This window comes from Gymnoscopelus microlampas (genome assembly GCF_963454915.1).
Source record: "Gymnoscopelus microlampas genome assembly, chromosome: 14".
In the NCBI taxonomy this organism is placed as follows: domain Eukaryota; kingdom Metazoa; phylum Chordata; class Actinopteri; order Myctophiformes; family Myctophidae; genus Gymnoscopelus; species Gymnoscopelus microlampas.
Window position 1 is genome coordinate 23,220,752 of NC_139951.1, and position 23,513 is coordinate 23,244,264.

Genomic DNA, 23,513 nt, shown 5'->3' on the forward strand with positions numbered 1-23,513 from the left:
TGTGGTATTTGTGTGTGTGCATGTGTGCATGTCTGCGTGTGTGTGTGTGTGTGTGTGTGTGTGTGTGTGTGTGTGTGTGTGTGTGTGTGTGTGTGTGTGTGTGTGTGTGTGTGCACCTGTTGCGTTAATTGTATCCATATCTGTTAAGTAACTGCATCGGTGGACGTAGTTTGTTTTCAGTCGTACAGCATCATCGTCACGTGACAATTTCCTTTCTTGACCAAAGAAAACGACCGCTCTTCACACATAGCAAATTGCTGTTTGCGTGATCACACCATTTCCCCATGTAGCTTCCCTAGAGTCCGAGTTCCACACAACCTCACTGTGTCCACTTCTCTTGCCCATCTTCTGTTACTGTTCGTCTTTGTCAGTCTGTACCATCTCTCTCTTTCCCTCAGCTTTGAGTCACCCTCCTGCTTTCATTTTCTCAGTCTGTGTCTTGGGGAGGAGGAGTGACATGCAAGGGAGAAAAGAGACGCCTGGGGAGAGAGGGAGGGCAAATAAAGGAATAAGAACAGGCAGGAAAAGAAAGGACAAGGGAGCACACTAAATGGTGTGACCGATGAATAAATGAAGAAAAACAAGAGATAAAAAGAGAGGTAAGACGGTGAAAGACTAGAAAGAACTGAGTTGATAGAGAGAGACAAGAATAGAGGCAAGACTGAATACTGTAACAAATCATATCTAATGAGAATCTAACAAAGGAAAGGGGGATGGACCCAGGCGACTTGTGTGGAAGGAAAGATTTTTGATTTTCCTTCTCCATCCTTCCTTTTTATCCCCCAACCCCACCCCCACCCGCCTCACACTCCAGCTCTTCCTGGTCGACCCATCTCGATGACGCCATGCATGTTGCTCTGCCTGCTGGTCAGGGCGTCCCTCCCGCCTCACCTGTCAGTGAGTTTCTTCAGTGCCCTCTCGATGTTCATGCGGTGCCCCACGCGCGTCACCCCCAGGTCCAGGAAGTCATCCTTGGTGAGCGAGGGCAGGTGCGAGCCGTCAATCTCGTTGTCCAGGAAACGCTCCCGGTGCTCCCCGAGGTTCAGGTAAGCCAGCCAATCAGCCACGTCGTACTTGGTCCAGTAGGGCAGGGGCTTGACAGCAAAGGGCTTGGCGGCGGGAGGAGGCGTGAAGTGTGGGTAGCTGAGGCACGAAGGGCTAGGCGGAAGGTGCATGGGAGAGGCGGCCCCGGACAGGAACTGGGTAGGGGAGAGAGAACGGGAGACCATGAGGGTGTTGGGAACCGGGGCCCCTGAAGGGGAGTACAGAGGCTGGGTGGATGGGTTGTAGGTATCTCCAAGAGCGTGGCCTGGAGAGGGAGGGGTGAGGGGAGCAGGGAAGTCAAAAGGGTTGTTGTAGATGGGGGTGCTGGGGAGGATGGGGAGGGACGATGGTCTCGGAGGGGCTGGATTGGGCTGTTCAGAGGCGTACATTAGAGGACTGGGGGCACGACGGCGGGAGACCCTGGACCTAATCTCCTGACTGGCATTGCCCTGGAAGTCAAATGTCTGTCGGCTGAACTTTGCCCGGTGCTTGGGCGATGTTGGGTACGGGGAGTAGGTCGGAGAGAGCGGAGGGTGGGAATGGACCGGCGAGGAAGGCATCTGCGGAGAAGGGGAGCGGGTCCAGTTGCGCTGTATTGGCACCTGGGTGGTCGGGGAGATGGATGGCGTGGCAGACAGGTTCGGGAGGATCTGACGATGCTGGGGAGAGGAGGTAGGTAAGGGCGAGGTGGAGCGGCCAGTTGGAGGGCTGTGAAATGCATCAGAGTAATCCGCTGAATACCTGGAAGACAAAGATCAGGCTGATGAGTCCTCATGCTAACCAATTTTAATTTAAAACTTTTAAAAGTTATTTAGATTTCTTTCTGTATTCACCTAACATAACCATAACCTCTCATTTTACTGTTCATATAACCTATATTAGACACGTATGTCTACTCCATTGTCAGATTCCTCCAGTTCCACTGCATCTTTGCTTGTCACAAATATATAAACTGAACTAATCACTCACTAATTCAGTACTCCCTAATCCCTTAGTTCAATGTAGGAGACTCTATCATGACAAACAAACAAAAAAAGAACACACTTCAGACACTACATGGCTTGCCGTTGATGACATCATTGCTGTCCCACAATTAAAACGTGCCAGATCAACATCAGCATTTTTCTTTCAGCGCAATGCATGACGGTATGTATATTGCGGATAATGACCATTGGCTGTAGGCTACCATACTTTTCATGATGCTTTGTGGGATAAAATGAGTCCTCTATATGGGGTATAATAATGATCACTGTACATTCGGACACCACTACAAAATTGCGTAATCACTACAGTGCACTAGTGATTAGGTAGTGATTTTGGACCTAGCCACAATAAAAAACACAAATGTTGATATGTTCTCTCCATGAAAGCTGAGTGATCAGATCCAAGTACCTGTGCATAGCGGGTGCCCTATGGACGTGGCTCGCATCATCCATGCTCTTCATGTTGCTCATATGTTGTAACTTGGAGCTCAGCTCATTGATGATGCTGGCCTTCATACCAAGAGGCGGGTGTGCCCTACGTCCTTCCAGAGACGTCCCTCCACTTCTCTGGATCCCACCCCCACTGCCACCTCCTCGCTCCTGCTCCCCCATTTCTGCCCAGCTCACCGGTCTGGCCTCTATTGGTCTTTCTAAGCAGGCGGCCAGGGCAGAGCCAAAGCCCTCATCCATTTTCGATCGGCTCTGCCTGCGTTTCCTCTCCTCTGCAATGGCAGCCTCACTCCTGGTATCCTCGGGGGGCATGCTGTGTCGGTGCATTTGTACGGCAGACGGGTTGGTGCTGCTCTGCCGCCGTAGCACCACATGTGGGTGGCCCCTCCCTCCCACTTCCTTGTAATGAGTTTTCTTTGGAAACGTGGGGTTTGCTGCTTTGGCATTGTGCACTTCGAATGTTTGCCCGCCTGAGTAGGTCACGTAAGTGTCCGGGTGCTCGCCTGGTACTTTCTCCCCTTCTGGTACCCCTCCTCCAACCCTCTCGCCTCTCAGCCCGCTCTCTCCCAGCATTTCCAGGTGGTGGTCACTGCTGCTGTGACTGTCCAGCTCCTCAATTCCCGAATCCACCACCGTGTCTTGCCAGTCACCTGCCTTGGGCAGCATGGCGGTGTGCGGGTGGTGGGGTTCAGCGGCCATTTTGCCAGCCTTGCTAGGGCCGGCTGTGGTCACACTGTAGTCGGAGGACACAGGAGAGGTGGTGGTCGTGGTTGCAGCCACGGTGGCTGTCATGGTGGTGGTGGCATAGGTCATGGTGGTAGTGAGGGTGGCTGTGCCTCGGTCCTGGGCTAGCGTCATGGGGGTCGGTGCGTGGCCGGCCACAGGGGGGTTGTGGGGGCCAGTGTAGTAGGAGTGGGTGTGGGACATGGGCTGGGGTCGGTGGAGGGAGGAGGCTGGCAAAGTGGAGGTGGCAGAGGAGGAGGCGTGGGGAATATCTGGGAGAGAGGGGGAGAGAGCTGACTGTGTGAGGTTGGCCACCTCGCTGTCATAAGAGGTGAGGCTAGAGGTGGCAGAGTCGCCACCCTGGGGCGAAGGTTGGGTTGCCCCTGGGGGGGCGCCTCCGCCGGGAGCCTTGGGAGACGGAAGCGGGGGCGGCGGTGGCGGAGCGGCGGTAGCAGTCTGGTGATGTGGGTGTTGGTGGTGCAGTGGCGGGTGCTTCTGCATCCGCTCGTTGCCGCCATTGGCAAACTGCAATGGAGGAGGCAAGGGGTCTGCGAAGACAAACTCGTCGTCTGCATCTATCGAGGGGGCTGGTGGAGGGAGAACCATAAGTCCCAGTCCTCCAGGCCCCCCTCCTCCTCCTCTAACCTCTCCCACAGGGTCATGTGTCTGGCTGGGGGCCGTGGGAACGGTGTACTGGGGGATATAGCTGGCGTTGGGGGCAATGTCCATTTGCAGGAAGGAGGGCCGGCGAGGCGTGGGCTGCTGTGGTGGGGCAGCAGGCTGCATGGGTGGAGCGACAGATCTCGCCTCATAGCCCTCATTCTCTCGGTCTCTGTCCCTGTGGCTCTGTGGGTAGAACTGGGTCGAGTACTGGTTCGTCCTGTCCTCCGAGAACCTCACTCTGAGGCCCTCCCTTGGGCCTCCTTCCCGCTCTCTGTCCATTCTCTCCTGTGTTCCGCTTCCTCCCAAGCGTAGAATCCTCGGCGACTGCGGCCGGCTCAGCGAGGCAGGGGAAGTCGTTGCGGTTGGGGAGGTGAGATGAAGGGGGACAGGTGAGGTGTAGGCAGACTGAGTTGGGGTCGGAAAGAGTGAAGGCGTAGGGGTCTGCACGGGGGTGGGATATGCCCCCACGGTGGACATCTGCCGTCCAAAGTGCCTGTCCTCTCTGCGTGTCCTGCGGTCGTCCTTAAGGGCCCTCTCTCTTGCAGCTAGCGCCAGACCCAGGGGGGACAAAGGATCCAGAACCTTCCCAGTGAGAGGGTGGATGAAGGTAGTGGCCGAGCCATAGCTAGAGGGAGCTGACTTGGGCTGGCCGTCATGGCCGAGGACAGGGGAAGAATACTCAGGCAGGCCAAAGGCTGGGGGCATGCTGCTGGTATAGTTGACATAGTTATCCCCAGAAAACATGCCTTCATCGATGGACTTGGAGGGACGGAGTCGAGGGGTGGGCACCTCCATTTGAGATCCCTGCAGGGGCTGGATCCTTATCCCTCCCATGCCTCCTACCCCCTCTCCTCCTCCAACACCACCCCCTGCCTCGCCTTGAATGTCCTCTTCAGATGAGTGGAAGAAAGAGGCACTCCTTCGCCTCATGTCTCGGAGACGCTCCCTGTCTCTGCGCGGGGCACTCGCAAACCCTGTGTGGTATTGCCCGGCATAGTCCAGGTTTTCCATATTTTGCTGGGAGGGCAAGGAGGGGGCGACAGAGGAAGCAGGCGTGGGTGTGGAGGTGAGGGGCTGGGGTGGTGTGGAGGTCAGTGGGGAGGCCGGATTGGTGTTGGGGTCATCGTGGGTCTCGGGCGGGGAGTTGGCGTCCTCTGTGTCAAGCGGTGTGTCAGCCTCCATGCTGCTGCCCTGGCTGCTGCGTCCGCTGCTGCTGGTGGAGGGGGCCTTGACAATGATGGTGGGGATGGGAATGGAGCTTTTCTCCTTCGCACCGCCTCCCTTCCCTCGGTGTTGCCTCAGCCCGTCCTCTATCTTCGACTGCTTAATCAGACCGCCCCTGCCTCCCCTTTTGCCTGCACCTTTGCCAGCCCCTCCAGCCCGCTCGCGGGTGGCCGCATGTGGTTGATGCTGTGGAGCTGGTTGGGATTTGGCTGTAGAGCTTATAGGTGGCGCGGCACTGCTGTATCCTCTCCTCAACCCTCCCATTTTGCCCCCTCCCCTCCTTGAAACCTCTGGCTCCCTGCCATAAGGCGTCTGTCCTTCCGATTGTCTATGTAGGGTGGGAACAACACCCTGCTGATTCATCCCACCTGGACCTCCTCTCTCCCAGGCCGCTTGGCTGGTATGCCCCGGCCCCGGCTGGTAGTGGGCTTGGGACACAGGGGGCAGGGGCATGGCTGGCCCTCTCCCAGGATGCGGACCAGCAGATAAGGGCGGCTCTGGAGGTGACGTTTCGGGAGGTGGAGGGATCTCCTCGGGTCCAGGGACAGACAGGCTGCGAGCCAGTTTCATGGCTGGAGGGTTGAGGTACCCCCTCTCCTCCTCTGTCACACCTGAACACACAGACACACATTTAGTTAATATTGTACAATGATGAAAACACTGACAAATTATGACAAAACACAGGAACTCGAAACAAGAAAAACATAAATATACTGTAGGCTACTGATATTCTTTTTATGACTCAATGTTTTTTTACAAAAAAAGTAGGAGATGAATGATGACTGTACTAATATTAATATTAAACACAACTTCATCTAATTAACAGTCCAAGTACTGACAGAAACTGTAATGGGGTAAATTAAACTGTCCCACTACTACTGTAACGTGATGTGTAAAATCCCAAGCAATGGAATTAAAATCAATCAAAAAGTTTGGATAAGCTCACTCCCTGAGCGGTATGTGTGATGTCTTTCTATAAGCAATGAATTACCAATAGATTTCTGTCGCATTATGCCTGCATGCTGAGGTCCGTGGCTGGTCGGAAACTGAGCTTGGTTGTAGCCAAAACCTGGCCCGGACTGCATCATGTTCACTGATGACTGCTGCTGCTCATAGGTTGGCTTTAGGTGTTGAAACACATACGGTAAGAAAAAGTCACAGAGAAAGAGGAGGGTCAACAGGGATTTGGATATCCAATAAAAACATATATGTTGTCCTTTACCTGTTCACCTTCATTTTCAAGCCATCCACAGTCCACCTCTGAGACAGAGTGAATGGTCTATCATCATCAATGTCTATAATGCATTATAAGCACATTCCTAAGACATTATAATGCATTTATAGGCTTTGTATTAAGTATTTATGGTCATGCATAACAACTTATAACACGGTTTATAAGTGGTGGTGAATGTATTGTAAGTTCAGTTTCTGAAAGGGAAAGAAATCTCATATACATGAAAGATATGCTATAGCATCACTTTACAAGCCTTAAATAAAGAGACAGCACTGTATAAGGTTACTAGCAATTGTATGATTATATATAACACAAGTCAAGTGTAAGACAAAAACTAAATTCACAATGATTATCAAACCCATGTCAAGTCTGTTAAATATTATATAAAAATGTGTTGGTGACCCATGGAGTTAAAGACCAACTTGAGACACACACACACACACACACACACACACACACACACACACACACACACACACACACACACACACACACACACACACACACACACACACACACACACACACACACACACACACACACACACACACACACACACACACACACACACACACACGGTATCAAGAAGACTCACCTCAAAACCAACTCACCTCAGAGGTAGGAATACTCACCCCGGAAGACTCACCTCAGAGGTAGGAATACTCACCCCCAAGATTTTCGGGGGGTAGGAACACTCACCCCATGACCTGAGAAAACTCACCTCGGAAGACTCACCTCAGAGGTAGGAATACTCACCCCAATGTTTAAAAAAAGGTAGATCTACCGGCTTGTGAGCTTTCCATTTTCACAGAATGCTTTCATAATGTGAGCTTTCCATTTTCACAGAATGCTTTCATAATGATGTTTAATCCATATCTGGATTAATCCATATCTGGATTAAATTCTTTCTTTGAAGGTATAGAATTAATAAAGTGTTTTAAATAGTGCTTTAAATACAAGGTAGATTTCATCAGAAAAGGTAAAAAGGTAGATCTACCGGCTTGTGAGCTTTCCATTTTCACAGAATGCTTTCATAATGTGAGCTTTCCATTTTCACAGAATGAATGAAAGGTAGATTTCATCAGAAAAGTGAACAAGGAATGCAAATAGCAAATAGCATGGTCATTTGCTATGTGTCTCCAGCTCCACACCTTGCCCCATCCACCTATTAGATATCAAACAATAAATCATTAAGTGGAATGGGATATTAGTGTTAAGTGGTCAACCCCCCTCCTCCCCTTCACTCCTGTGCCCCCATCAAACAAACAAACAAACAAACAAAGGTAGGAACCCAGAGAAATGAACATTCCAATGTCAATGTATGTTGTTAAATTACATTTAGCTAATTAAAGTGCTTTAAATACAAGGTAGATTTCATCAGAAAAGTGAACATTCCAATGTGTATAATGCAAACAAATACTTACTTAAAGAAAAATGAAGAAAAACTCCAGTGAAGGTAAAACACAGGTATAATGTTTTGTTTTCTGTGTGAACACATTTGTGAGAAAAGCTTTTGGTAAGCATTATTGAACTTTAGTTACTTTAGTTACTATTAGATATACATTTCACTATTGTAAGCATTATTGAACTTTAGTTACTATTAGATATACATTTCACTATAGTAAGCATTATTGAACTTTGGTTACTATTAGATATACATTTCACTATTGTAAAACATGCATTAAACACTTTTCCCTATTTTTACCTAGGATATTTAGTTACCTACTACTTTGCTGGTATAAATGATAACAGCATAGAACATTGCATTGCACACATGCATTGTTTGAGAACTTTAGTTTTTAGAAATATTACTTTTGGTACATTTTGATGCCTTACTCTTGTGTGTGTGTGTGTGTGTGTGTGTGTGTGTGTGTGTGTGTGTGTGTGTGTGTGTGTGTGTGTGTGTGTGTGTGTGTGTGTGTGTGTGTGTGTGTGTGTGTGTGTGTGTGTGTGTATTTTAAACACAAATATATCATTGAACAACATAATTTGGGAATTCTATACCTTCAAAGACAGAATTTAATCCAGTATGGATTAAACGTGTCTCATTATGAAAGCATTCTGTGAAAAAGGAAAGCTCACAAGCCGGTAGATGTGCCTTTTTTAAACATACAGACTTGGTGTAGAGGGGAAAGGTTAAACCCACCCACAAAACAAAAACTCACTGTACATTACACCATTGAGTTTTTCTGGGTGAGTTTTCCTACCCCCGGGGTGAGTGTTCCTACCCCCGGGGTGAGTGTTCCGAGGTGAGTTTTCTCAGGTCCTGAGGTGAGTTTACCCACCCCCCGGGGTGACTGTTCCTACCCCCGAGGTGAGTATTCCTTTTTCAGTTGAGGTGAGTTTGTCTTGAGGTGAGTCTTCTTGTATTCACACACACACACAATGTGATAGATAGTGTGCTCGATGTCATTGCATGTTCAAACTGAGATATCTTCCATTCAATAAACAATATGCACAAGGTATCAATAAGCACCTCACTGATAGAACAAATGGAAAGCAATGGATGTCAGGAATCTGTCAAATATATGGAAATATGTCTTGGGGTTTTGAGGGAGCCACTGTAATGGATGCCAATCAGCAATCAGGCTTTGGCCTAACATGAGTTCAGTGTGGGCCTACATGCCTGGGCATGACCAATTGGGGGTGACATTTTCAGTGAAACATTTGAATATTTAAAAAGTCACTGAAACAGTAGGAAAAAAGGTCTCTTCCTGGACACAGAGACTCTAGCTAGAAATAGAGACAGACTTGTCATTTGGTTAGTTATTAAACCTATGAGTCATCATCAGACCTTTAATTATAAAACGTCTTGAAGAGATAGAACCATCTGTGTTTTTCAGATTCGCACCAGTGAATTTCTGGTTGCAATTGTTTGCTTTCACAAACAGATCTACAGCATTTTGGAAGGAACACTTTCACATGTAGCTATATATAAGAGGTCAGTTGTTTTGGTTTACTGTATGAATGCACAATAAATACCTATAATGATCTACCATCCAATGCCTTCCAATTCATAAGAAGGTCTGAGTGCCGACCGTTGAATATTTCACAAATGGACACAACGCATTGAAAGTACAGTGAAGGGTGATTTATACAATAATAGGTTATTTATAAGAGCTCACAACGCATCTCAGCATGACGCATTGTGAGCTTGTCAGGCATTAGAACGGCGATCATAGTTTTCAACCGTTTCCAACAATACCTCACTGGAGGCATTCGGAACAACACTCTTGCTCCGGTCCCGGTCCCGTTCCCGTTCCCGTTTGCCACCGTGACCTCGCTGACCCTGGCTGTCTGATGTAATGGTGTGCTGGGCCGCTGCCAGGATTTCATCCAGTTTATCTGAGACGGAGAGGAGGGGGGAGTGGAGAGCAAGCGAGGAAATAGAGGAGATTTATGGAGTCACAGTGTAGTCATGCTTGGTGCAAACAATAATAGGATGTCTCCATTCAACTGAATTGAATAGCGCACTCACTGCAGTTCAAATACATGGGAGTTCATTTCAGTTCAGTTCAGTTCAGTTCAGTTCAGTTCAGTTCAATTCAATTCAATTCAATTCAATTCAATTCAATTCAATTCAATTCAATTCAAGCCATTGAAATAAAATAAAATACTCAAACATAAACCATACAGACAAACATCAGTTCTTAACCACTTGAGCCCTACATACTTCGTCGTATACCGAATAGCAAAAATAGAAGATCTACAAGCTTACGATGCATCACATTGCGTTGTGAGCTTGTAGACCTGCAACCTTTGCTTTTTTTTAAAAGATATTTGAATAATTTGGAACATTTTCAATTATAATAACATGCCCAAAACGGGGACGCCAGGTTGAAAGTTCTTAACAACAGACAGCTGGTTGACAGGTCAATACTTCTCTAATAGACGTTCAACCACATCCTCTAACAGCACATGACAAGAGCAGGGGTGATTTCTTACTCAGTGCCATCTGATAAACCGTTCTCTTCTTGTCAGGAGCCTGAGTGGACTCGTATTCTGATGGAGGAAGAACATAAAATAGGCGTCCTCTAAGCATCAAACGAGGTGACACTCTGGCTTTATCGCTTGATGAAAATGAAAATTTCTAATGAAAACGCTTATTTTTGTCAAGCGACGCGGCCGTGCGACGTATTACAAATGAACCCTTAATTTTGGTTCAGGGGCTGATGGAAGATTGTTTTTAAATAAGCTAAAGAACCGTAATCACCTGCTTTCTTTTTCCATGGAGAGGCAGCTGTAACAATTGGAGAAACAAGAATTAGAACTGGGTTAAAGTGTGACATGGCCATCGGCCATCAGTGTCATGTGGATGAAGGGATGGAATACATACGGTACGGGGGCACACTAGGATGATGACAATGCTGATGTGGTGGGAGTGATGGCTGATGAACACAGAAATGGGTATGAGGGGGTGTCAAATATCTGTGATTCTCCCACCTTTCTCCACTGTTAGTGGCAGATTTTGTTCAGCATAAGAAACAAAGAAAGAAAGAAACAAAGAAAGAAACAAACAAAGAAAAGATAGAGAGAGGAGGAAAAGAAAAGCATATCAGTGAATATATGTGTTATTGACAGTGTCCAAGCCATTAGTATGAAGTTGTCTAGAATTCTCTGTACTACAATGTATGCTCTCACTATATACCTAAAGTCCAGTTCTCTCACTTTTAGCTAATATCCAAGAATTGTCCCTTCACAATTGTCTCTGTGAAGGGACCTTCATCTACACGGTCCTCCTCATTATGCCATTGCTAATTGAAAAATGACATCGCACCTACAGCAGATCCTTTCCAAGGCCCCCCAAATAAACTCGCCTTAATATTTAATGCCGCGTTTTACCCAACCATTCAACTGGCGGAGGGGGTGGGGGTGGGGGTAGGGGCTCTCTGCCTAGAGGAGCTCCCATCATCCTCACAAAAAGGAATTTCATTAGTATTGCTTTCAGTGTAGAATCTTAGTGCCACTGAGCTGAAATTGTTCCTGACCCAAGGGACCTTTCTGTACAATCTAAAAAGATCTGCCTTAGGATTTAATGTAGCTACTGAATAAACATTTGACCAAATTACCTCATCATTAAAGTTTCACCTTCTCTCCACTCTGACCAAATTTAGCTGCAAAATAAACATTTTGGCACAAATTAAATTTAAATTTTCTTCCAAAGGTCAGAATCCTAGCAACTGAAGAACTCTTCGTCTTCTTTACTCTTTCTCCCTTGTTTTTTTTCTTTTCTCCTTTCTTCTCCTCCAGTGTCTTTCTTACCCATGTCTTCCAGCTCTGATGTCATCGACTTGGAGCGCATAGCGATGGCAGGAGGAGTCAGCCTTTTAGTCTGCTGAGGAGCTGCCAGAGGAATCCAGCCAAACACAGTCTTAATGTTTAGTGCTCTGGTGTACATGTGCTGCCACCAGTCACAGCCATGTTACAACAAGCCAATACAGTGAAATGAGCGCGCAATCAGCTTTATCATCACATCATAACCATAAAAAGCTGAATCTAGTGTACTGAATCATTGTTTATATCTGTATAAATATGTGTGTATGTGTATCACATCACCCACATCACCCTGGGGGGATGATAAAAGCAGTGTCATAAGCTTGTGCTGATTGGTCAGCTCCCTTAAGGAAAATATGGCAGCTGACCAATGAGTGCGCGCAAAAGTGCCACTGTTCAACTGAACTCTCATGGCGAGCGATCTGCTGGGGCACGGACATCCTCATTGACAGTAATATTAATCTATCTATTCAATTAAAGAGTTGATCATGTTATTTTCTCGTTGTCTCTGTGAATAATATAAAGCTATGGATATGTGATAAACAAATGATTACCTGGTATTCATCATTGCCCTCAGATGGTTAACCAAAGACAAACACCACTGTGATAATCTATGTATAGTATGCACATGTATATACCCCTTTTCTCAGTACACAGAAACAAATTCAAGCAATTCTTAGAAAGCACTGCACCCTTTGTTCATAATAACAAAACAAGAAAACAACAACTGCTGACTCTTGAATGTTGAGTGTTGTACCTTTCTTTCTGGAAGTGTCCTCCAGCTCAGGGTTGCGAGCCACCATCACAACCTTAACCATGAGACTGTTGCCACCCTGTCGGATCATGTTGACCACCTGCCTGTGGCCAACCTTAACCACATTCTGGCCATTCACCTGACAGACACACAGACACACAACCATCACATCATAAACTAGAAAATGTGCTCCTCGGAGCACAAGTCTCCGCCAGCAGACCCACATTGGTGAGGATTTTTGGTAAGGAATTTATTCCAAGATTGGAACTTTTTCTGCTAATATCTCCTGACTAAATGTTAGCTTGGCTGATGGCACTGATGTCACTTCGAAACATTGCAATGCAATGTTTCGAAGTGACTCACCTATTTATAGGTATGCATTTCGTCATGCGTCTCGCTAGCCAATCAAAGCAAACCCTTTCAACATATTGTCACGTGTCACGTGAAGCTTGACCAATGTTAGCTTGGTGGAACCAAAGGAAATCAAACGAAAACATACTCTCCACCATGCCTTCGGCCTGGCGGAGACAACAAATGATGTACATGATAACACTGTATTAGCTGGAGAAGAGATGAAGAGTAATATGATGGCATAATGACAGTCCAATGCTCTCCTGTTGTGCGACTGTTCTGGCAGGTATCGCCTAGTGGGCTATAGTGTCCCAAAACAGACCGGCCCAAATTCCAATCAAAGCTGCACTCATATGGCCTGTAAAAGTGACATTGTGTAACACACTGAATCTTGGTGCGTCTCAGGTCCTTAAGTTAAATCCTCATTGCCTACACTTGCGTCCTGTCCTTGCATCTTAGTCCCTCCCATTGAGGAAGCATGTAGGAAACGAGAAGAGGAGAGAGGAAAGGAGGACATTGTTTGGAGTAGTGGGATGTAAATTCTTCTGACGTCCATTTCTGATGACAACACCACAGGTGACACGCCCCCTCCCTTGAAGGGGCGTTATATTGCCAGCTGGAGGGGCGGGTCATCACACACCATGCTGTTCAGCTTAGGAAAGTCTTCCTGGTAGCAAGAACTTGGGTTTCCTACCTCCTACTGGTGCCTCCTAATCCCAATTCCTATCTCCTTTGACTTTGAGCAGCCATAAGAAACTTGACATGAGGAGCAAAATGGCCAACCGACTTCAACTTCCTGTAGGAGTTAGGATGCAGGAGATAGGACAGATCAGAATAAGGACCTGAGACGCACTAACACTGTGGGTATAAGAGCATCAGCCGAAAGCCTAAAATACAATGAACGTAGATGGTAGCTGCTGGCGTCTTCATGTTGGCGGTGTGTGAAATTAGAGAAAAAAAAGTTACACTGTGAAATCAGAACAGGTATAATGGCAAAAACCTACAGACCTGAAGGCGCATGCTGCAGCTAACTAAGCCAGAACCTTTGATACTGAGCAAATCACTACATGCAGCGTCACATTTTGCTGTGCACCTCATGTGCATCCTCCACCACTGTTACTGTTTTCCCTTGAGTTCTCAAAAGAGTTTCAGTGAATGGACAGGTTAAAATTTGGACTTTGCGTGGGCTCAGAGTGAGCAGCAGATTGCCTGCTAGTGCTAATTATTCATCATCACAGCTAAAGGCTCCCTCTTAAGTTCCCTGTGTTGGCCTTGATTTGTGAGTCGACTCTAAATGCCACTCTGGAGGGTGTCGCATCCCTACCTCGATGAGGAAGTCCCCCATCCTTAGCCCTGCCCTCCAGGCCACACCCCCCTCATCGACAGACTCCAGGTACTGCAGCGCAGGGAACGCTGGCGTCGGAGTGAACTCCTCTATGGGAGTCTGAGCTGGAGACAGGAAGGCAAGAGAGGTTTAGCAACAACAACAAAAAAGGTGACCGATAAGAAAAACAAGTGGGTTTGAAAGGGAAGATTAGATGAGAGAGGGGGGCAATGGGAGGGATAGCGGTGGATTATGAGAGAATGAGACGTCTAGATAGAGGGATTTGGGGTTAATTTTGGAGGAGGACAGGTGCCGGCTCACCTTTTGCTCCCCTAAGCACAAAGCCAAAACCCTCATTGTCTTTCTTCTGCAGGAGTACTGTCTTCTCCTTAATGATGTAGTCACTTAAAGAGAATAAAGAAGGAGGACAGCAGTCGGAGAACGACAGGAACGCACAAGAAGAGGAAAGAGAGAGAGAGAGAGAGTGCTGGCTATATGAATTCTTTAGCAACAAAAAGAAAAGTCTCATTGTCATGCAAATAAAGCATTTTCTGAATGTGGGAGACAGTTATACTGCATCACATTATGAAATCACACTGCACCAAAAGATGGGAGGTTTGAGTATGTCATACAAGTAGCACTACCCTTACAAGGGGGTTGATGGGCTGGGGGGGGGCGGGGTTAGTATCATGATGGGTGAAGAGCACGTATACACACACGGGACCATCCGTACTTTAGCGTATTCCAGCCAGTGCTGACTAGCGCGGCGCCTGAGGGAGGATGGCGGATCTGGGGGGGGGGAGGTGGGGTGGTTTATGTACATACACTTCACCAATGATGGAAACTTTCAAATGCACCTAAATCATTGTATTAGCTTTCATCACTGCCTCAGGCGGCCTTGGCGAGCAGGCCTGCTGCTTTACTGATTCCAGTGCAGCGCTGCTGGTCATACTGTAGATGACACAAATTATGTACAGGAGGAAATTCAACACTCCCCTAAACTCGCTCCACACACTACTCCTGCACAGAGACCACAGACCAGGAGAGCTCTGAGAGCTATCATAGAAGTCAGTGATGATCGTGTTGATGATCTCGTTGAGAGACAGTGGGAGTAGTGTTATGGCACGTTTAGACCAGCAAGTCAAGCTGTTTCATCACTCTATTACCATGTCTGGATAGGTTTCCCGTGCCTTTACATGGTACCCAGCGTTGGACTCCGAGCTGCCTCACTCAACCCATGTCTCACGACCCAGTGAGTTCTACTCTACAATCTCAATCCACGGGTCTGTCAGAGAGCCCGGAGGCTGGAGCTTGTGCTGAGCAACTTGAAGGAGAGTTATAGGAATTGTCTTTCCACAACGTCTCATCTCTGCAATAGTTGGTGTTCAAGTGAAATCAAACTGACATTTGACTCCAATTGAATGTGCAGCACACAAAGTGTATTTGTTTCCCTGAAGTGGCTGAATTGTGAAATGAACAGGGTGAGTGTTCAGTAAATACAAGTTTACATACATACATCTTCAAGCTGTGTGAGTTATAGCAGTGTGTTGGCTGTAGCATTTAAAACCCTAAGTGTACACCACCACTCATTTACAAATACATAAAATACCCATGTATCCACCACTATGGTGTTGATGGATTAGATTATGCAGGCACAGATAACAATATTCCATGTCACTCCATACAACGCACAATCCAGCAACAATGTGTAATCATGCCAGCTGTGTAGAGCTGCACAATTACAGCGCAAATGACATTGCTCATTGTTTGACTACATATTGTGATCATGATGAATAACAATAACTGCAATTATTAGTCTTGGCAATTTGGGGAAGAAATGTTTTTCCTGCATCTTTTGCCAACAGTCTTTCCAATCACAGTGGGTGTTCCGAATTAAAGGATATTAAATGAAATGCGTAAATTATACCAAATTCTTTGACTGTTAATTAAGAACACTAAAATTGTGGTAATTAAAGTGTTCAATCATTCATTTCTTATCGTTTAATAGCATTTGTACAACACAGCGTGGGACAGGTTTATGCTGCGAGAGTCAGAGACGGCTTAAACTCACAGGCCAGACTTTATGCCAAGACACAACTTTTAGCCCGCAACAGAAACCCCCCCGCCGAGGTCCATCCCTCGTGCGTTCTCCATCAATGTTGCTGTTTCGCCAACGCACAGCCGCCTGCCAACCATCTGCTCTTCACACCTCATTCATTTTTCTCTCACCCTATCCTCCATCATGCTCTCCCTCTCCACAGATCAAAGTAACATAGAGTGGGTGGACGGATTCACCAGGCATTCCATCCATTGTGTGTGTGTGTGTGTGGTGGGGGGGGGGGGGGGGAGATTGAGAAGTGTTGCTAGTTGTGGGACAACCTGAATCTGAATTCCTTCACACAAAGAGCCATGTAACGCCCTCTGACGTCCCTGTTGAATCGCTACTGAAGACGACACGTCGGAACACCCAGAATGTTGTCCAATGTTGTTCCCGTTGACTGTGGCCCTGTACGGCTCCAATGTCCCCGGTTAAGCGCTATTGGCTGGTACACAGTAGAGTGTACAAATGGAACTCAATGGATCATTGGGTCCATTGGCTGCACACTTTCAGAGTTAAATTAACACGTAGGATTTTACAGTGTATAGTGCGATCTCTCCAGCAGTGGCCTGAGCAGAGCTCTAAGCCTATTAGAGAGCAGTGTTATTATGTTGCCTCCTGAGTCATCCTCTCAACATCCACAATTACTGAGGAGAAAAAGGCAGCATTTTAACCATTTACGTGCTGCACGGACAGTACATGCAGATGAACCGGCGATGTGGAGACAGTGCCCACACACCATATACAGCACATACACAAGTAAAACACTGGACTTGAGCCGGCGATATGGAGACAGTGCCCACGCACCATGTACAGCACACAGACGCAAGTGAAACACTGGACTTGAACTGTTGCTGTGGACACAGAACCCAGTCACACACACAGTGTACTGTACGGCACGAGTAAAACACTGGACTTGTGTTAGTAATGTGCAAAAACATGATGGACAGTGAATCAGCCACTATGACGTATACACGCCTACGTAGAAATGACATACACATTCAAAGTACACACCTAGGTAGAATGTAGATACATACTCACGTGCATGTGCGCGCGCACACACACACACACACACACACACACACACACATCAATGACACTCACACTTCCGGTATATGTCAAATTATGTGCAAGAATAATGAACGAACCACACTCTCCACTTGTGAACTCCACTTTCACCCCACCTTCCGGAGACTGCAACACACATCTTCAGTGATACAATGGCACACGCACGCACGAACGTACGAACGTGCGCGCGTGCACACACAAATGCACACACATTTGATAGAAAAAAACAATGGTACTTTAAAATGACAAGATACATGGAATGGAAATGGAACGTCCTGGTGAATGAAAAACATATCATGACTCAAAGTGAATGACACCCACACCGTCTCAGTGAAATGCATTAATACATACTCCCCTCCTCACACAGATGCACGCGTGTAGATGCAGAAAGACGTGTGTATAAATTAATCTATATCAATCTAACACACACGCGCACTCGCGCGCGCGCGCACACACACACACACACACACACACACACACACACACACACACACACACACACACACACACACACACAGACACACACACACACACACAGAAATACATGGAGCCTCAAAAATAAACATGCTGCGTCTCCATTCAATAGGCACTTCCGTCTCTCTCTCTCTCTCTCTGTCTCTCGCTCTCTCACACGAACAGGAAAGGGACAATTACACACACGCACATATAAAACCCACACGTACACTCAGAAACCCGCACTCACGCAGACACACGCAGATGAACACAGATGCGCAAGCATGCATGCATGCACGCACGCACGCACAGAGAAAATACATATATAGCTTATTAGTCCGCCTTTAAGGAAAAAAAAGCACGGCCTCTCAATAGCATCATCTACCTCTCCCCTCTCTCCATCGTGCTCTCCTCACATCCATAGCCAGCCAATGAATGAGGAAACAGCCGCTACCTGTATATGAACCACACGCTCCTGTTTCTGGGGCCCAGTGATGGCCACGAAGAAGAGAGGGAGAGAGAGAGAGACAAATCTCTCTCTCCGCATCCCCCCATTGCCATGTCCCCCCCCTCCTCCTCCTCCTCCTCGCTCAGCCGCGCGCTCGCCACCACCACCACCACCTCCTCCTCCTCCTCCTCCCTCTCCTCGCACTCTTCCTCCTCCTCCTCCTCCTCCTCCTGTCGGTCTTCCAGCAGCGAGAATGCAGCCGGAGAGAGAGCCGCGACAGTCGAAGAGAGGAGAGAGAGAGTGAGAGAGAGAGATGGAGAGAGACGGGGGAGAGGGAGAAGGCGCTGGCCTAGTGTGCCTGCACCCCGCATGCTTAAGACAGCACCCGCTTGTGTGCGCGTGCGAGAGAGTGTGAGAGATTGTGTGTGAGAGAGAGAGAGAGAGAGAGAGAGAGAGAGAGAGAGAGAGAGAGAGAGAGAGGTAGAGAGAGCGCATGAAAGAACATCAGAGATGGCTGCATCAGAGAGAGAGAGAGAGAGAGAGAGAGAGAGAGAGAGAGAGAGAGAGAGAGGGAGAGAGAGAGAGATGGAGGGAGAGGGATGTGAGATCCAGCTCTGGATGTGAGAAGGGAGAGAGAGAGAGAGATGGGGGGGTGTTGAGAATAAAGGGGGGTGTTGAATGTGCGGGTGTGGATGGGGGGATGGGTAGAGATATCAGGACCCACAAGGGGGGTAGGAAGCAGGGATAGCATGTGTGTATTTGTACATGCCTGCTGTATCACAGACTCACTTACAGTGGAGAGGATGGCCACCCTGGATTTAATGACTGACAGGGAAACACACACAAACACACACACTCTCATACACACGCTCTCACGCGCACGCACGCACGCACGCACCACGCACGCACGCACGCACGCACACACTCGCACACACTCCTTTCTCCCTCCTCATTCTCTGACAAACTGAAACAGCACTCTCACCTCAACACGGGCTAATGCTCCCATTTGAAAACCTAATTGACATTCTACCAAATGCACAGCTGCAGTATGGATAAAACTACACCAGCACACAGTTAACACAAGTCTTATAGTCCTACTGTACTTCCGGCTGGGGTGAACCTAGTCACCCATCATCTAGTTCCATTCAAAACAGAGGTGATGCCACTTTGATGAGGGTGACACTTTGTCAGACACCAGAGATAAGAGACTGGCTGGCCGAAAACAGCAACAAAACTGATCACTCAAGGTGCATAGTATTTTTTACCCATTTTCTCATCCCAACAAACTGTCATTTTACACATCCACATGGCTTTCTGAATAAGATAGTGAATAAGCTATGATTGAATAAGATACTTTAGTGCTGTTCTGAATTATCTGGCTTACAAATGAAGATAGACACCAGCGAAAAAGCGAATCCTTCAGCATATTCAAGCGTAACCTTCATCCCTCTGTTACCATATTCCATCACAATAAACATCAATTTCTACTTGCCATGCATAGATATATTGAGTTTTCATCATTATGGTAGTACAATCCTTGGCTACATTTGTACGTTCAGATTTTATTTTTGTTCAGAGTTAAACTATCACTCAAGATTATACAAGGTATGGTGTAATGTGTCAACTACAGTGTGTAGGAGCCATGGTACACTCCAGGGAAGGTGACTAGTAAGAGCAATGGCCCGTAGGCATGACTCATTAGTGGGTTGGTTTGTGTGTGTGTGTACACAAAATCACACAACAACACGTAGTAAGCAGACTGACACACACATGCCATGCATACATACATACTATATATGCACATATCGTACGTATAGTCACACATATACACACTGTACACACACAAACCTGCACGTCCCAACAGACACATGCATGTGCATATGTGTGCGTGCGCACACGCACACACACACACACACACACACACACACACACACACACACACACACACACACACACACACACACACACACACACACACACAGTATATACAATACTGTATGTATACTGTACACATATGCAAATACTGTATACACAGAGCCCAGTTAACTGCAGCTGCCTGAGGCAGGGCTGCAGTATGATGCTAGCTGATCAGACAGATGCGATGGGGGAGACAGAGAAGGAAAACCCTCTTCACCATTTATGGCGTTATTCTCCTTGGTGAAAACAAGCACTAGGAAACAGTGAAGCATAAGGACGCAGGCTTGGCAGCATGAAAGTGGACAACACAACCCAAATGTGTTTTTTTCCCCTCTTGGAGTCTGGAAGGAACAGAATTGAACTGACACACCTGCCTTCTGTGCTTTTCGGCACCTACAGTACAGTCAGTAAGGTACAGTACAGTACAGTACAGTACATATGCCTGTACAGCAGAGCAATACAGAAACATATACTCCAAACTTTGGCCTAGAATCAACTGAAACCAAACGCATGCCGAGAAGATATGAAGACATACGGAGGCAATGAGGTAGGCAGGTGTGCATCCAAGCATACACACAAGCATGCCACACAAATACACACACACACACACACACACACACACACACACACACACACACACACACACACACACACACACACACACACACACACACACACACACACACACACACACACACACACACACACACACACACACACACACACACACACACCCCAACCCAAGTGTCAACCCAGCATAATCTACAATACGATAACAACCACATTGGCCAACCTGGTGCTCCCAGTAGGCCTATCACCTAAAACAGCGGCGCGGACAGTCTAGAGATGCTGCCCTTCCACTCGTGTGACAAAGCACAGCTGGAACCCCAGCATGGGGGATAGCAGTCAAGGAGGTTCAATGTAGCTTTGTCTCCACACTGACTCAACTGAGAGACAGCAGGCTCAGCTTACTGCTGCCTTGACTTGCACTTAACTTATTACTCTTGGTCAAATAGTTTGTTCAAAGGACAATACTACTACTACTAGTAGTAGTACTAGCATTACTACTACTACTACTACTACTACTACTAATAATAATAATAATAATAATATAATACACTTTATACATAGCACCTTTCACACATATAATGAAACTCACACGCAGGCACATAATGTAAAGATGAGACAGACAATTATTCAGCACCGTCATTTGTCAGCAGAAAAGAATGAGGGCATTTATTGATCATCCTACTTGTTTACTGTAGTAATTGCAGGTAGCAAAGGTCATAGGGGAAAGCATCCCTATGACCTTTACCTTTACCGACCTTTATCCATTGACTATATTCACACGGTGACATTTTGCTCATACCCTTGGGGGGAGGGGGTAAATGGAGTTTCCCACTAAAGTATGACAAAAATAGCCAACATGTGAATCTGGTCAATTCCTACCTGGGGCCATCGATTCCGTCATAGGCTCCCACAGTGACGTTTCGGAATAACTTCCTCTTGGCTTTCTCACTGCGGGCATCTGAAAAAGACACACAGGCACAGTGACGTGTGGGCGCATCACAACTTTCAGCCAATTTCCTCCTGACACGTTCTTTTGTCTTTCTATAGACGTGTTGCCTTTTTAGCAACACGTGTGAATGTAACAAATGTACACTGAATGCATTGTGTTGTACTTATGCTGGCGGTCACATATACCGTATGGCTAGCTGTGCGCAGTCACACCATGCACCCCCTAGATTTATGCCAATACTGATATCCCCCCAAACGTAATGGACAAAAATACTGATGGATGGTGGTCCTCCCGCCTTGAGACCTCCCACTGATGTTGCCCCACCTGATCGATTGTCCTTGTTGGGTGGTGTCACCTCCTCCACACATTCAGACGGGAACCAGCCAGTTCGACCTTTCACTGTACCCTCCCAGTAGCCTCCCTCTCCTACACTCAACACTGAGAGAGATAGAGACACACACACACACACACACACAAAACAAACCACTTCAGCCATATATACATTTCGGCCATTTGAAAATAGCAGATCTACAAGCTCACAATATATATATATATAAGTCTGATGTATTATTATTATTATTATTATTATTACAATGCACTGCATCGCGACGCATTGTGAGCTTGCAGATCGGCTATCTTCTAAAGATTTTTTATACATTTTTAACTTGTGAAATGGGACATTATATGCACAATGAGTACTTTTACTTTTGTACTTTAAATATATTTTGATACCAATACTTTTGTACTTTTACTCACGTAAATTATGGACTTTCACTTTAGAGTATTTCTACATTGCAATATTGATACCTTTACTTAAGTAAAACATGTGAGTACCTTTTCCACCACTGCACTCTGAACCTGTCCCATTGACTAAACCTCACCTTTCACTTTGTCTCCTTTGCTGAAGGAGAGCTCTCTGTCTCCGCTGGCATTGTGGCCGCGAGTGGCTATGTACACCCTCCCAGGCACCGCACTGTACATACGCCTCATCTGACCCCCACCACCCCCTCCCCCTGTAGTGTGACCCCCTGAGGTCACACTACAGAGAGAGAGAGAGAGAGAGAGAGAGAGAGAGAGAGGGAGAGGCATAGAGAAACCAAGACAGAAAGAGAGAAAAGGGGGAGGGAAAGAAAGTGAGTGTGGGAGAGATTATAAGACTCTAATAAGAATACACTGTACAGGAAAAAAATACATTCCACAGGAAAGATCTCACAACATGAGAGTCTGGAAGGATGAGGGAGTTTTTTTTGTATCACAGGTTAATACTGCAGATGTTTGGGATGTCTAATTATTAATGATCAATAATACGTTCTTATTAACACAGTTTTATGTGCAGATCTACAAGCACACAACGCCTCGCAGTGCTATTTTTGGCTTAAGTTCACTCTTCAGAATAGGGATAATAGGGTTCAAGTGGTTAATGTAAAAAAAGAAAAAATCCAATCACACAAAGATTTGGTGGCCCCCCTGCAGTATCTCTGAGGACCCCCTAGGGGTCCCGGACCCCCTGTTGAAGACCCCTGGTTTATGACATCATTCCATCATTGGCTCCTCACCCCTGCCTGCCTCTTGGCTGCCGTTGTCTCTCCTCGGTGTCGCTGTGAACTCCTCTGCCCCTGGAGGGGGAGCGCGTCCGAGTTCGGGGGCTGCTGGAGCTCCTCATGCCCACCGACGCTCTGCGCTACAGATACAAACAATGCACTTCATGTTATAAGGAGCGAGAGCCAGCAATGTATGTTACTAATGTACAGTATATTACATTTTTTCACATGTCATTTCCTGTGAAGCACATTGAGTTGCTCTATTTATAACATGTATCGTACAGATGAAGTTTGATTTGAGTTGACATTGATAAGCAAGTTTAGTAGTTAGATCGAGATCAGCTCCATTGTGCTGTGTCTAAGCTGTTTTCTGTTTGGTCTCAGAATAACAGTAATATGTACGCTTGATGACACGAAAAAACATGTTTGATGTCAGCGGCCGCAC

The 23,513-nt window shown here is 46.7% G+C and overlaps 1 protein-coding gene across 1 annotated transcript in view; it reads right to left on the reverse strand.

Annotated features, from left to right (window-relative positions):
* Nucleotides 1-427: 427 nt before the first annotated feature.
* Nucleotides 428-23,513, reverse strand: part of LOC311060962 (SH3 and multiple ankyrin repeat domains protein 1-like) — a gene marked incomplete at both ends in the record, with an annotated part of 35,886 nt that continues 12,800 nt past the window's right edge. The window contains 15 exons of the mRNA XM_084079387.1: nt 428-479; nt 892-1,785; nt 2,437-5,698; nt 6,079-6,208; nt 9,527-9,666; nt 10,267-10,323; nt 10,535-10,561; nt 11,584-11,664; nt 12,353-12,488; nt 14,025-14,149; nt 14,346-14,428; nt 21,458-21,536; nt 21,852-21,965; nt 22,409-22,566; nt 23,084-23,208. Coding sequence (XP_083935513.1) covers nt 428-479; nt 892-1,785; nt 2,437-5,698; nt 6,079-6,208; nt 9,527-9,666; nt 10,267-10,323; nt 10,535-10,561; nt 11,584-11,664; nt 12,353-12,488; nt 14,025-14,149; nt 14,346-14,428; nt 21,458-21,536; nt 21,852-21,965; nt 22,409-22,566; nt 23,084-23,208 — 5,463 coding nt within the window. The remainder of the gene's footprint in view (nt 480-891; nt 1,786-2,436; nt 5,699-6,078; nt 6,209-9,526; nt 9,667-10,266; nt 10,324-10,534; nt 10,562-11,583; nt 11,665-12,352; nt 12,489-14,024; nt 14,150-14,345; nt 14,429-21,457; nt 21,537-21,851; nt 21,966-22,408; nt 22,567-23,083; nt 23,209-23,513) is intronic.